The 12,964-nt window shown below is 30.2% G+C and overlaps 1 protein-coding gene across 2 annotated transcripts; it reads left to right on the forward strand.

The window, feature by feature from the left end:
- Nucleotides 1-845: 845 nt before the first annotated feature.
- On the forward strand, nucleotides 846-8,918 carry LOC122529997 (splicing factor 3B subunit 1). Of its 2 annotated transcripts, XM_043656595.1 has the most exons (19): nucleotides 846-1,027; nucleotides 1,322-1,500; nucleotides 1,568-1,654; nucleotides 1,752-1,878; nucleotides 3,840-3,919; nucleotides 3,991-4,158; nucleotides 4,237-4,453; nucleotides 4,534-4,938; nucleotides 5,014-5,477; nucleotides 5,563-5,920; nucleotides 5,993-6,285; nucleotides 6,368-6,493; nucleotides 6,569-6,790; nucleotides 6,866-7,048; nucleotides 7,122-7,310; nucleotides 7,392-7,567; nucleotides 7,661-7,933; nucleotides 8,007-8,223; nucleotides 8,287-8,918. In XM_043656595.1, the coding sequence occupies exons 1-19, from the start codon at nucleotides 1,000-1,002 to the stop codon at nucleotides 8,443-8,445; spliced, it is 3,951 nt and encodes a 1,316-aa protein (XP_043512530.1). In that variant the 5' UTR covers nucleotides 846-999; the 3' UTR covers nucleotides 8,446-8,918. The 2 variants fall into 2 exon arrangements, with proteins under 2 accessions (XP_043512530.1, XP_043512531.1); XM_043656596.1 differs by lacking the exons at nucleotides 846-1,027; nucleotides 1,322-1,500; nucleotides 1,568-1,654; nucleotides 1,752-1,878 and adding an exon at nucleotides 2,815-3,517.
- The last annotated feature ends 4,046 nt before the right edge of the window (nucleotides 8,919-12,964 follow it).

The following is a 12,964-nucleotide window of genomic DNA, read 5'->3' on the forward strand; positions in this document are numbered from 1 at the left end:
AATGAAGAATTTCTACTATGGCTACAATATATATAAGTGTCAGTAAACATTTCTATGGTGATAATAAAATTAATAGCTATTTTTAAATATTCTATTGTTTATATTAAATACACATCTCGATGGAACATAGATGTCGTTGATCTAAATTCTTCAAAGTAAAGGTCGCTACATCCATAGACAAGGAGTACAATATTGCGTGACAAGGACAAGTATATTTTGTCTAATAGACTAAGAGTACATTAGCGTGCGACAAAAATAGAAACAGAATAGAAACTTTCTCTTGCAAGAAAGAAAACTAATAAATTAATTGAATTTATGAACGTTTTCAATTGGACTCTGTGCTTTTGTTTCTATATTTCGTTTGACCTACGAAATACATAAATAAGGATTTACAAATTCTGTTCCACTCATGATCATTCAAATAGTTTATAATTTTAAATTTCTTGTTCAAGTTATGTTGAAAAATTGAATCAGAATTGTGAATATAGTCGAAGGTATCAGATTTATTACATGCATATTATAGGCAAATAATAAGTTAATCGTGTGAAAATTAGAGATCTTTTTTTTCTCAATTTTGATATGAAACTTTTCGAAGACTGAAACCGCCAGAAACTATTCGGTGCGTGATTCCTATGAGTTGTGATCAGCCTCCAAATAATAGAATCTAATATATTGATTCTATTTTTGATTTTGAATTTTTATTTATAAAAAATAATCGCAATGTAATCAATTTTCCAAAAACTAGGAATTGAAGAAAAGTATTATACCTAAGTTTTAACTTATTCTCATGAAACGACAAATTTTATTGAACACAACGCTAATGCCAAGCTGAGTATTCATGTAAACGCAGCTTTATAGTTTGGAAATATTTGGTACTGTGCCATCTTATAATATTACCAATGTAAAGATTAGTAAGGAAAAAAAAGCGGAATTTAGTTCTTTACTGTGTGTTTTACATGTTCTCTAGAATAACTTTGCGACAAGTTTTAATGCTACACGATGGATTCCATCCCCAGAACGCACGAAGGTTTGTTCATTGTGAATTGTATTCCTCATTAAATTCTATCGTTTGTAATTCGAGTTATGCACTACTGTAAATTGTTAGTAGCAAATTCAATCATTTATGTAATTTAATTATTGAATATTTGCTGAACCTCAATCTAAATTCCTTTGATTAGATTCTGTAATAAAGAAAATTGTGTCATTTACTGATGTTTAATCTCAATTGTCTTAGCTTTGCTTTGATATCAGATCTTTGATAAATGTTAATGTGCATTTCGATTGGATTCATATAATGCTAATTATTATTAACAATTTTTAGATATTGAAGCACAAATAAGAGAAATACAGTCAAAGAAGAAAGAGATTCAAAATGCATCTACAGAAAAGGATCAAGTAGGACTAGGAAAAACTGGCTTCTATGATCAAGATATTTATGACGGAAGTAATAATAAATATGAAGGCTATGTTACATCTATCGCAGCAAACGATGAAATTGAGGTAATACCATTTTTTTTTGTTTTTATTGAAACATTGTATGATAATAATTATATTATTTTTATTTAAGGATGAAGATTATGAACCTACAACATTTAATACTAACAAAAGACCAGGATATACTGCACCAGCAGCATTGCTCAATGATGTTGCACAGGTATATTTTAAAAATATTATACTTATTAATGTTGCTGACGGTATTAATAATTTTAATTTAATAACGTTTAATAACGTTTAATCTTTTTATCTTGCAGAGTGAGAAGGATTATGATCCTTTTGCGGATAGACGACGACCCACCATAGCTGATAGAGAAGATGAATATAGACAAAAAAGGCGGAGAATGATTATATCACCTGAGCGTGTTGATCCCTTTGCAGAAGGTTGGTATTTTTTTCTATTAAGTTAAGCAATTTGAAAACACAACAGGTAATTAGATATTAAGTGTGTTTATATATTATTATTCTTGACATTTTGAAGCAATATAATGGAGTAAGATTAATTACATAATAGCTGTAATTAATTTTATTAGTTTTTTTTTTTTGTATTATCATACATTAATGTTCGCAGAATTTTTATTAATATTACTTAATGTACTTAAGTACCAATTATATTGCAACAAAATATGTGCACAATAAAGCTTCTATCACTGCAGTTTATAAAAAACTAAAGTCATTTTAAACATACTTCAACATCTGGAAAAAAGTCAACCTGATTTTAATGTAATGAAAATGAAATTCAATTTAATGCACATTATTATTTATTTTAAATGATCAAAAAGTAATCAAGTTGGCCTTTTTTTATATCATTTAATGGAACTATAACTGATTATAAAATATCACACTTTCAATAACTGAATGACCATACTATTGATTTCTATATTTTACAATTTTTATTATGTTTCTATGTCAAAAAGTAATAGAGAAGATAAAATTTGAATTTCTATAGAATTATGTTACTTGATTTTTCAAATAATTAGTAATGTGACTTAATTTCTTTGAATAATTTATGAACAAATATATAAAAACTTTATTTATTTGTAATGTGATTTAATTCATTTATCATACACCCCATTTCAAAGTGATTGAATGCTTCACAAAATCAAAATATTTTCATTAAATCATATAAGATTGTACGTTAGTTAGATAAATTTGTATATAGATGTTTTAAAGAAGTATTAAATGTAAAAATATTACAACACACATACAGTTAAAAAGTTATTTTTAATATTAAAAAATAATATATATATTTGTTTAATTTACTTTAATGAATATATATTGAGCAATACATTTCTATTGCTGTAGTGTTACTAATTATAATAACTGAGATAAAAGTTGTTTCAAACAGAAATATTGTATTTTGTAATGTTCTTTATTGTCAGTATTACAATCAGCTAATTTTAATCAGATTCAATCTAATAAGGATGCAGATTACAGTTTGCTTGTACAGTTTAAAATATTTGGTTTTGGGATATTCATCTCAGTTATTAATAGTAGGTTTAAAAACTTTTCATGCTTAAATTATGGAAGCGTTAAGAAATAAATAAAGACTGGCTTGAATGAAAAGAGTGAATGTGATTCTTTCAAATAAATACTAATGTTTACATTTTTTTCCAATCTTAGTGACGGTCTGCACATTTGGAATCATCTGCTTACCGAGGATACTATGTCGAAGGTTAAGCGAGATTGAATTGTCACAGAACATTACAGTCACGTCGTATAAATGATACAATGAGACTTTTTTTTTATATTCAATTATAATTTAATGTATTTTTATAAGTTTTCTTTTTCGCAAATCTTTTATTTGAAATTTTAATTACTTACATTTATAACATGTATGGATCACTAAATTCTCATTGTATCACACATTTCTCGTGAGAACGTAAATATTGAAAAATAGTATGAGTGGCTTGTGTGCAAATATTATTAATAACAAGAATGAGTTAATTTTTAGATGGCTAAAGTATTTTTCGATGTGGAAGACATGAGCAGGACAGTGCTCCCTATGGCACCAAATTTCCACGTACGTATGCTATATGCCATCTACTGTTGCAGCTCTCTCAAACCCGTTGTGTAATTAACGTGATATTCTATTCACATCTTAGTATCATATTTTCTTCTATAAAACTATTTTATTGTTACTTAATTTGATAATATATGCAACGTGGAAATGAGAGTGAATTCAGTAGTTTACTTAGAATATACCCAAATATTCTAAGGGCATTTTAACAATAAATATCATTATAATATGGCTAGGTATGTTCAGAAGTTTTTGAAAATTTAAGCATTCTATGAACAAATAACTAATGGTTACGCTTTGCGTGACTTTTGGTTCCTGATTACAGGTGGTAAGACGCCAGACATCGGTTCTAGGACTTATACCGTGATTATGCGAGAACAGTTATTGAAAGGTGAAGAAACTGAGGTATGCAGGCAGCCTTTAACATATTCAATTTTTTCCATTACTGTCTACTCACATAATATTTATGCTTACAGTTGAGAAAGAAATTAGCAGAAAAAGCCAAAGAAGGAACATTGAAGGCAAATGGTGAACCTAAACCTACGCCTAAGAAAAGAGGTCGTTGGGATCAAACAGATGATGCTCCAACACCTAAGAAACCAACTGGTACAACTGCAACACCAACATCATGGGACAATGCGGATGTAAATAAATAGATACTTGTGAAATTAATTTTGAGCAACAAAACAAAGAAAACAATAAACCTAATAAAATGTTATTAGGTAACACCTGCTGCAATTAGATGGGATGAAACACCTGGTCATGGTAAAGGTGGAGAAACTCCTGGTGCAACACCAGGTGTAAGTACAAGAATGTGGGATGCTACTCCAGGACATGCAACGCCTGGTGCAGCTACTCCTGGTAGGGAAACTCCTTCCCATGAAAAAACTGTTTCAAGCCGTAGAAATCGTTGGGATGAAACGCCAAAAACTGAACGTGGTAAATAGAATATAATTTTATCAAATTAATAATAACAAATTATAAACGAATAGTGAGATTAAAACTGTTTTAAATATTAGAAACACCCGGTCATAGCAGCGGTTGGGCAGAAACACCAAGAACAGATCGAGTTGCAGGAGATTTAATTCAAGAGACACCAACACCTTCTGCTAGTAAACGTCGAAGTCGATGGGATGAAACCCCTTCGAATCAGACGCCTGGGTCCATGACGCCACAAACTCCGGCAACTCCTCTTACAACGCCACATCAAACCTCGATTTTAACACCTAGTGGTGTAACACCGACAGGACCCAAAGCTATGGGATTAGCAACTCCAACACCAGGACATTTAATGTCAATGACGCCAGAACAACTTCAAGCATATCGTTGGGAAAGAGAAATCGATGAGAGAAATAGACCACTTTCAGATGATGAATTGGATGCTTTATTTCCACCAGGATACAAAGTTTTGCAACCACCAGCAGGTAAGCCTTGTGTAAACTTTAAATGTTTAAAAGTTATGATGAAAAAATATTTAATTTTATCTTTCCATGATATAGGATATATTCCAATTCGCACACCTGCAAGAAAGCTCACTGCTACGCCAACGCCAATCGCGGGCACGCCACAAGGATTTTTCATCCAAACTGAAGATAAAACTGCAAAGTTTGTAGACAATCAGCCGAAAGGAAATTTACCTTTTATGAAACCAGAGGACGCACAATATTTTGATAAGCTATTGGTTGATGTTGATGAAGAAACGCTTAGTCCTGAAGAACAAAAAGAAAGGAAGATAATGAAACTGTTATTAAAGATTAAAAATGGTACACCACCAATGAGGAAAGCTGCTCTGAGACAAATTACAGACAAAGCAAGAGAATTTGGAGCAGGTCCTTTATTTAATCAGATACTTCCTCTTCTTATGTCTCCAACTCTGGAAGATCAAGAGCGTCATCTTCTTGTGAAAGTTATTGATCGTATTCTTTACAAACTCGATGATTTGGTTAGACCTTACGTGCATAAGGTAAAGTTTAAAAACTTTGTGTAATATCTTTAATCGTTTCCTTCTTCATAGCTCTGATAAATATGAAAACCTGATTTACTTTTAGATTTTGGTCGTCATTGAACCTTTACTCATTGATGAAGACTACTATGCTCGCGTTGAAGGCAGAGAAATTATTTCTAATTTGGCAAAAGCGGCTGGTTTAGCGACGATGATCTCCACAATGAGACCAGATATTGATAATATCGATGAATATGTTCGTAACACGACAGCCAGAGCATTCGCTGTGGTTGCATCAGCTTTAGGAATTCCTTCTTTACTTCCATTTCTCAAAGCCGTGTGTCGCAGTAAAAAATCGTGGCAAGCTCGTCATACGGGTATCAAAATTGTACAACAAATCGCTATTCTTATGGGATGTGCTATATTGCCACATTTGAAGAGTTTGGTCGAAATTATAGAACATGGTAATGAAACTACTTTTTAACTTGCTAAATTGTATTTCAAAAGACAGTTGAAAAGTACTAATTAATTTATAGGCCTCGTTGACGAGCAACAGAAAGTTCGTACTATCACTGCTTTAGCAATTGCTGCTTTAGCAGAAGCAGCCACACCTTATGGTATCGAGAGCTTCGACTCTGTTTTAAAACCACTTTGGAAGGGTATTCGTACACACAGAGGGAAAGGTCTTGCCGCATTCTTAAAAGCTATTGGTTATTTAATTCCTCTTATGGACGCTGAATATGCTAATTACTATACTCGTGAAGTAATGTTAATCCTTATTCGTGAATTCCAGTCTCCTGATGAAGAAATGAAAAAAATCGTATTGAAAGTAAGTATTTTAAGTTATAACATTTATAATATTACTTATTGTGATATATCGGATATAGTATAATTTACGTTACAATCTATAGGTAGTTAAACAATGTTGTGGAACGGATGGTGTAGAAGCACAATACATCAAAGATGAAATTCTTCCACATTTTTTCAAACACTTCTGGAACCATCGAATGGCATTGGATCGTCGAAATTATAGACAGGTATGTATTACACATTGTATATATAGTAGATATATTAACAATAATTACAGAAATTTATAAGTCTTCATTTTATAGCTTGTTGATACAACTGTAGAAATTGCAAATAAGGTTGGTGCATCGGAAATTATAAATCGTGTAGTAGATGATTTGAAAGATGAAAATGAACAATATAGAAAGATGGTAATGGAAACCATTGAAAAAATAATGGGAAATTTGGGAGCCGCGGATGTTGATTCTCGTTTAGAAGAACAACTCATTGACGGTATTTTATATGCTTTCCAAGAACAGACAACAGAGGTTTGTAATTAATTTTCATAAAGAATTTTAAGTTATATATTATAATAAATTTATTGTATTTGTTTTATTGTACAGGATGTTGTAATGTTGAATGGGTTCGGAACTATTGTGAATACATTAGGAAAAAGAGTGAAAGCATATCTTCCACAAATCTGTGGTACAATTTTATGGAGATTGAATAATAAATCTGCAAAAGTAAGACAACAAGCTGCTGACTTAATATCACGAATTGCTGTTGTCATGAAAACTTGTCAAGAGGTAAATTTTACACTTTATATACATATGTAAGTTTTATATATATGATATAAAATTCATACTTATTTGTTTGTAGGAAAAATTAATGGGTCACTTAGGTGTCGTTCTTTATGAATATTTAGGTGAAGAATATCCTGAAGTATTAGGAAGTATTTTGGGCGCATTAAAAGCTATTGTCAATGTTATAGGAATGACAAAAATGACACCACCTATTAAAGACTTGTTACCACGTTTAACTCCTATTCTGAAAAACAGACATGAAAAGGTTTGTCTTATATGCTCGAATTTATTTAGACATACATTAAAAATATATATTTGCTACTTATAACTAAATTTTTCTGTTTAGGTACAAGAAAACTGTATTGATCTCGTAGGTAGGATTGCAGATAGAGGACCTGAATATGTGTCTGCTAGAGAATGGATGAGAATATGTTTTGAACTTTTGGAACTGCTCAAAGCCCACAAAAAAGCGATTAGGAGAGCAACAGTGAATACATTCGGTTACATTGCAAAAGCAATAGGGTAAGTATAAATTAAAAAATTTTTATACTGTACGTTTTATAATTACGTCTCAACATCATGTTTAACATCACCTTTTATCTTTTTTTTGTACAGACCTCATGATGTATTAGCAACTCTCTTGAACAACTTAAAAGTACAGGAACGTCAAAATCGTGTATGTACTACAGTAGCTATTGCTATCGTAGCTGAAACCTGTAGTCCCTTCACAGTACTTCCTGCTTTAATGAATGAGTATAGAGTACCGGAACTGAACGTACAAAATGGTGTGTTGAAATCTCTATCTTTTTTGTTTGAATATATCGGAGAAATGGGAAAGGATTACATTTACGCTGTTAGTCCATTGTTAGAAGATGCGCTTATGGACAGGTAAAAAGAATATTTATACAAAAACCAATTTTTTTGGAGAATAATTGAGTTTAATTTAATATTATTATTATAGAGATTTAGTGCACAGACAAACTGCATGTGCTGCCATTAAACACATGGCATTGGGTGTTTACGGATTTGGATGTGAAGATGCATTGATTCATTTATTGAATCATGTTTGGCCCAACGTTTTTGAAACTTCACCACATTTGGTACAAGCATTTATGGATGCTGTGGACGGTTTACGTGTCGCTCTTGGACCAATTAAAATACTACAATATACTTTACAGGTAAGTTTCAGTGTATTGTATTAATATATTAATATAATGGATATTTTCATGATATTTTTACAGGGATTGTTCCATCCGGCACGAAAAGTACGAGATGTATATTGGAAAATTTATAATTCTCTTTATATAGGTGGACAAGATGCTCTTGTAGCTGGTTATCCTCGAATTATGAATGATCCAAAGAATCAGTATATTAGATACGAATTGGACTATGTTTTGTAATAATTTTAAGCATATGTTGTATCATACATTTATATAATCTTCCTAAAAATTAGCACCCCTCGCTTATTATTGTTTATTTTATAAATCAGCTAAAACAATTGAATGTTACGTGACTAAGATATAGACGTTAATGAACTTATAGTATTTATTTCTTGGACTTCTTTAAACAAATTATACATAAATTCTTTTAAATTAAAAATTGATTGTTACAAATTTGCTTAAACAGAGATATTTGTCAATCCTTATATAAATAAAATGTTTCGTATTCAACGATATTGGAATTTATTTCGAAGCATTCGCTTCAATATTCACTTAGTTGTTCCCCTTGAAATTTATTGTGTTAACACAAAATTAGCTAACACAAAAATCTGATTTTGTATTTCAATTTTACATAAGATATATTTTTCTTCGTGTTAGAAAAGTTGATAATTGTATATTTACATAAAAATAAAATGAACTCTTTCATTCTCTATGAAAATAATATCGTAATGAAAACACTAACGATGATTTTTTTTCAATATTTTATTTTGAAGTTAATTTATTAACGTACTAAATAAGACTAGTGGTAATTTACCTTTAAATATTTATTTGTAATTTTTGAGACAGTAATATTTTATAGCATATATTGTGTAAAACGTTCACATACTGAACTTATGTATGTACATTATAATTTTTAAGTATCATTGGAGAATACAGTCGTGTTTTACATATTTTCTTTTTATCTATGAAACATTTATTGTAATACTTTTTTGTATAAAAATTGCGTGTGAAATGTCTGTACCTCCAAATAGATTTTTTTTTTAAATTGGCGTAAAGCGTATATATGTAAATATACACATGCATACATCACTGTATTCATGTATTCATGATATTTCTCAACTATTTATGAATTCAATGCAATTCCTTTAGTTTCGGTCCTGACAAAGGTGCATTACATATTTACTGTTGTATACTTTCAAATCGGCAACCAAACAAAATTTAAAAGCTAATCTGTAATATCATTAACATAATTAAATTATATATATGAAAGCCATTTTTTTACCTAATAGCACTTTGAATAACGTATACATATATATCCGTAAATTAGCATAATAAGAAAGAATATATCGTTCATAAATATGACAGAGTAATTAAAACTTCTTTCTATAATATTCTATCAGAAGGACAATAACTTGTGAACATATAATTCATATTAGTATATAGTTAAAAAGTATATACTGTTTATACAACTATAATAAAAAAATATAACGACAACAAAAATTATAGTTTCACTTCAATGAATTTTAAACAATTCTTTTCAACAAATATCATTATTTTAAAGCGCAATTTTTGGTAAAACATTCAATGTTTTATATTTATTAAAAAAAAAAATCAATATAAAAAGAGCAATCGATTAAAACAGAGCAACAAATTAAAACTTAATACAAGTTACTGTTATCATTTCATAATAACATCTTATATAAATCATTTGTTAAACAGAACTTTGGTATAATGAATGTAACAAAAGTTGTTTCTATGATGGAAACGCTAAAAACAACTGATTATAGAATCACATTGATACAATATATACATTTTATGAAAATTATTTTCAGGCTAAGTACTTATTGATATTCATAAATTTATAAAAGCAATATATAAATGTGATAAGCAATCCTTTATTTGGTTTTTCTTTTTGTATCATTACGCGAGTATTTTATAACTTTCAAGTCGAAGTTTTTTGTATGAATATTATGATACATAAAAAAGATACTTCCAATTTTAATTTAAGTATCATACCAGATACACTTTTAATTTAAGTATCATACCAGATACACTTTCAAAAAAGTAGATTAATTGTAATAGTTTCCCAATAAAACTTACTAACGTAAGATGCTATTACTTATTTTATGAAAATGTGATTCTATAAAACATGACTTTAAAATTTATAAGATATCTTTACATGATTGTTTAAAAAATTAATTAAAAGTATAATATCATTAAGTATTAAGTATTCGTTTCTCCTTACTGTCAAAAATGAATAAGTAACGAAATATACATACACAATTATTACGAAAAATATTAATTTATAGAGAAAAAAATTGATAAATATCACAAGTACGCGTAATTGTAACACAATTTTGTGATGAAAACTAGATATACATATCTCGCTCACATTCTTTTGCACTAAGAACATTTCATTTCACACATACTACATGGAAATATACACTCAGTTTATCTCTCGTTGTAGTGTGATAAAATTTACAATAGAATATCATATCTTGTATTCTTGATAACTTTGGTAAATGACTAAAGAATGTGAAGGCTGTCAGTCATTTCTACAACTAATAAAATTTGTATTATGCTAAGAAATTTTTAAAATATATGGAAGTCAATTTCAGCTACTTTCATTATTAAATATATATAATAAATCTTTTTTTTTTTTTTTTTTTTTTTTTTACAAAGAGTAAAAACTTTTTATTAATAGCTGCAAATCATTGTACTTCATCAAGCATACTCTCGTTCAAAAATCTTAGGACATCTTTTATTTTTAATTCTCCAAACTGGATCGTTAGCATCCTCAGTTTTCATTCAAATTTCACTCGCGCGTTTTTTTGAATTTTTATTTTTTCCGAGACGCCATCTAAAGGTTTGATTTAAAAACTGATTGTATAAATATAGCAAAGGTTTGGTTAAGCAGTTCAAATTTTTTTTAAATTTTTGGAAACTTGAAAGAAGATTAGTTTCTCTCGTAGACGATGTTTTTCAATTACGTGTATATTCATGGAAATAAAGGAAAGTTACTAATATGTGCGTGATTTCCAAACCTCGAAAATAAATGTCAATAAAAGATTCAATATACACACTTGCTCGTACAACTTTTTATAATTACTGGATAATAAAATTTTTTAACTGGACAATGAAATTTTTTAACTTTTTATAATTACTGGACACTAAAATTTTTTAACTGACTGTCGTCGACATTTGATCAGATTGTTTCTCGAAGTATCGTCTAATTTAATAGTCGATAATTCAGATAGTATAATTTTCTATTGTTCCAATTTTTGATAGCAAAGCAAATGCAGCACTTACCCTTGATTGAAATGATTTTCGAGCTGGAACTCGAAATCTACTACATCTTTGACTACTGAATCGATAAAAGTGGTCATCGGTAAGTATACACGTGCCTCGCTTGAAAGAAAACTGTATCCTCATCATCGATACCGATCATCATCGTACGCGAGATCATCTTTTTTCGTCCGATCATTTTCTTCACCACGAAAATTTTCAATTTTCCGTCGCTTTCGCCTTAGTCGAATCCTCTTCTTGCTTCACGAAGGAGAAAGCGTTCGATCGCATTATGTCAGGTTTCCCGTTGAAAGTTACGGCCGCGATATTCAACGGAAGGGCCACCTCTCTTCCACTCTTTCGTCGACGTATCCCGGGGATCGACGACCAACTTCTCTCTCCACCTCTTTCGATTCCTGGCGACGCATAAATTCTCCATTTTTTTTTTTTTTTTTTTTCGCGTACACCACCATCTCTCTCTGTCTCTGTCTCTATTTTCCTCCTCGACTGCGATCTCAGCCGGCTGCCAGCGAGAAAATGGAAATAAAATCCCGTTATGGAAATGGGAACGGTCGGGGGACATTGGCTTGCCTCGATGCCCGTTACGATACCCTTTCCTTCGATACGATTGCTCTCCGCGATGGCCGCGATTGTTTCTCGAGCACGTCGAATCTCGCCGCTTATTTCCACGAGTAGTGTATATATATATATATATATATATATTTCCATTGGATAACAGGATTCAAAGAGCCGTTCGATTGGATAACAGGATTCTTGTATTTAGTTTGACGTGTGCCGCGTATGGTGGGGTTGAGTTCGAAGATTTTGCCATTTCGATGCCGAGGGTAAACGTTAGAGGCTGGATGTTTATGACTCATTCAGGTTCATAGGTATCACGTTAGGCATTACGCAAGTTTTTCGCGATATATGTTCTCTTCAATTTACGGTATTCGATGTTGTGTAGGTGTTGTTTGTTGATCGATTCAAATTCAATTATTTAATTAATAGTATTGGCACAAGTTTTGGATATTGAAATAGTTTTAGAAGGACAAGCGAAGAAATGAATACTATTGTAAATATTGTCAAGTACTTGAGATGAAATCTCTTTTTCTGGCGAAGGGAAGAGTGAGTGGGCCTCACATGTGTGTGTATAATACTTGATTTTGTTCAAAAATATTAATTCATATAAATAATATATAAATATATATATAATATACTATATTATATTATACATTATAATAATATATATATATATATATATATATATATATATATATATATAAATAAATGAAAATAATTATTAACGCTAGAATAACCGTATCAAAATATTCTACGTGTAAATCAGTATAATTCAAACGATAACTAAAATAGATTTATACACTCGTGTCTCTGTCCAAACAGAAATTACTATTAATTCTGACAAGAACAATCGTATCTTTTAAATAATTCAAACAATAGTCCGAAATCAGTCGCA

Source organism: Frieseomelitta varia, unplaced genomic scaffold (assembly GCF_011392965.1).
Source record: "Frieseomelitta varia isolate USP_RPSP 00005682 unplaced genomic scaffold, Fvar_1.2 scaffold_319, whole genome shotgun sequence".
Classification (NCBI taxonomy): Eukaryota; Metazoa; Arthropoda; class Insecta; order Hymenoptera; family Apidae; genus Frieseomelitta; species Frieseomelitta varia.

Excerpts from the sequence above, each read along its gene's own strand:
- LOC122529997 (XM_043656595.1), top strand. The coding sequence starts at position 1,000 with ATGGATTCCATCCCCAGAACGCACGAAG. Across the intron at positions 5,921-5,992 it reads GGTCGAAATTATAGAACATG|GCCTCGTTGACGAGCAACAG; the intron begins GTAATGAAACTA and ends ATTAATTTATAG. Across the intron at positions 7,568-7,660 it reads TACATTGCAAAAGCAATAGG|ACCTCATGATGTATTAGCAA; the intron begins GTAAGTATAAAT and ends TTTTTTGTACAG.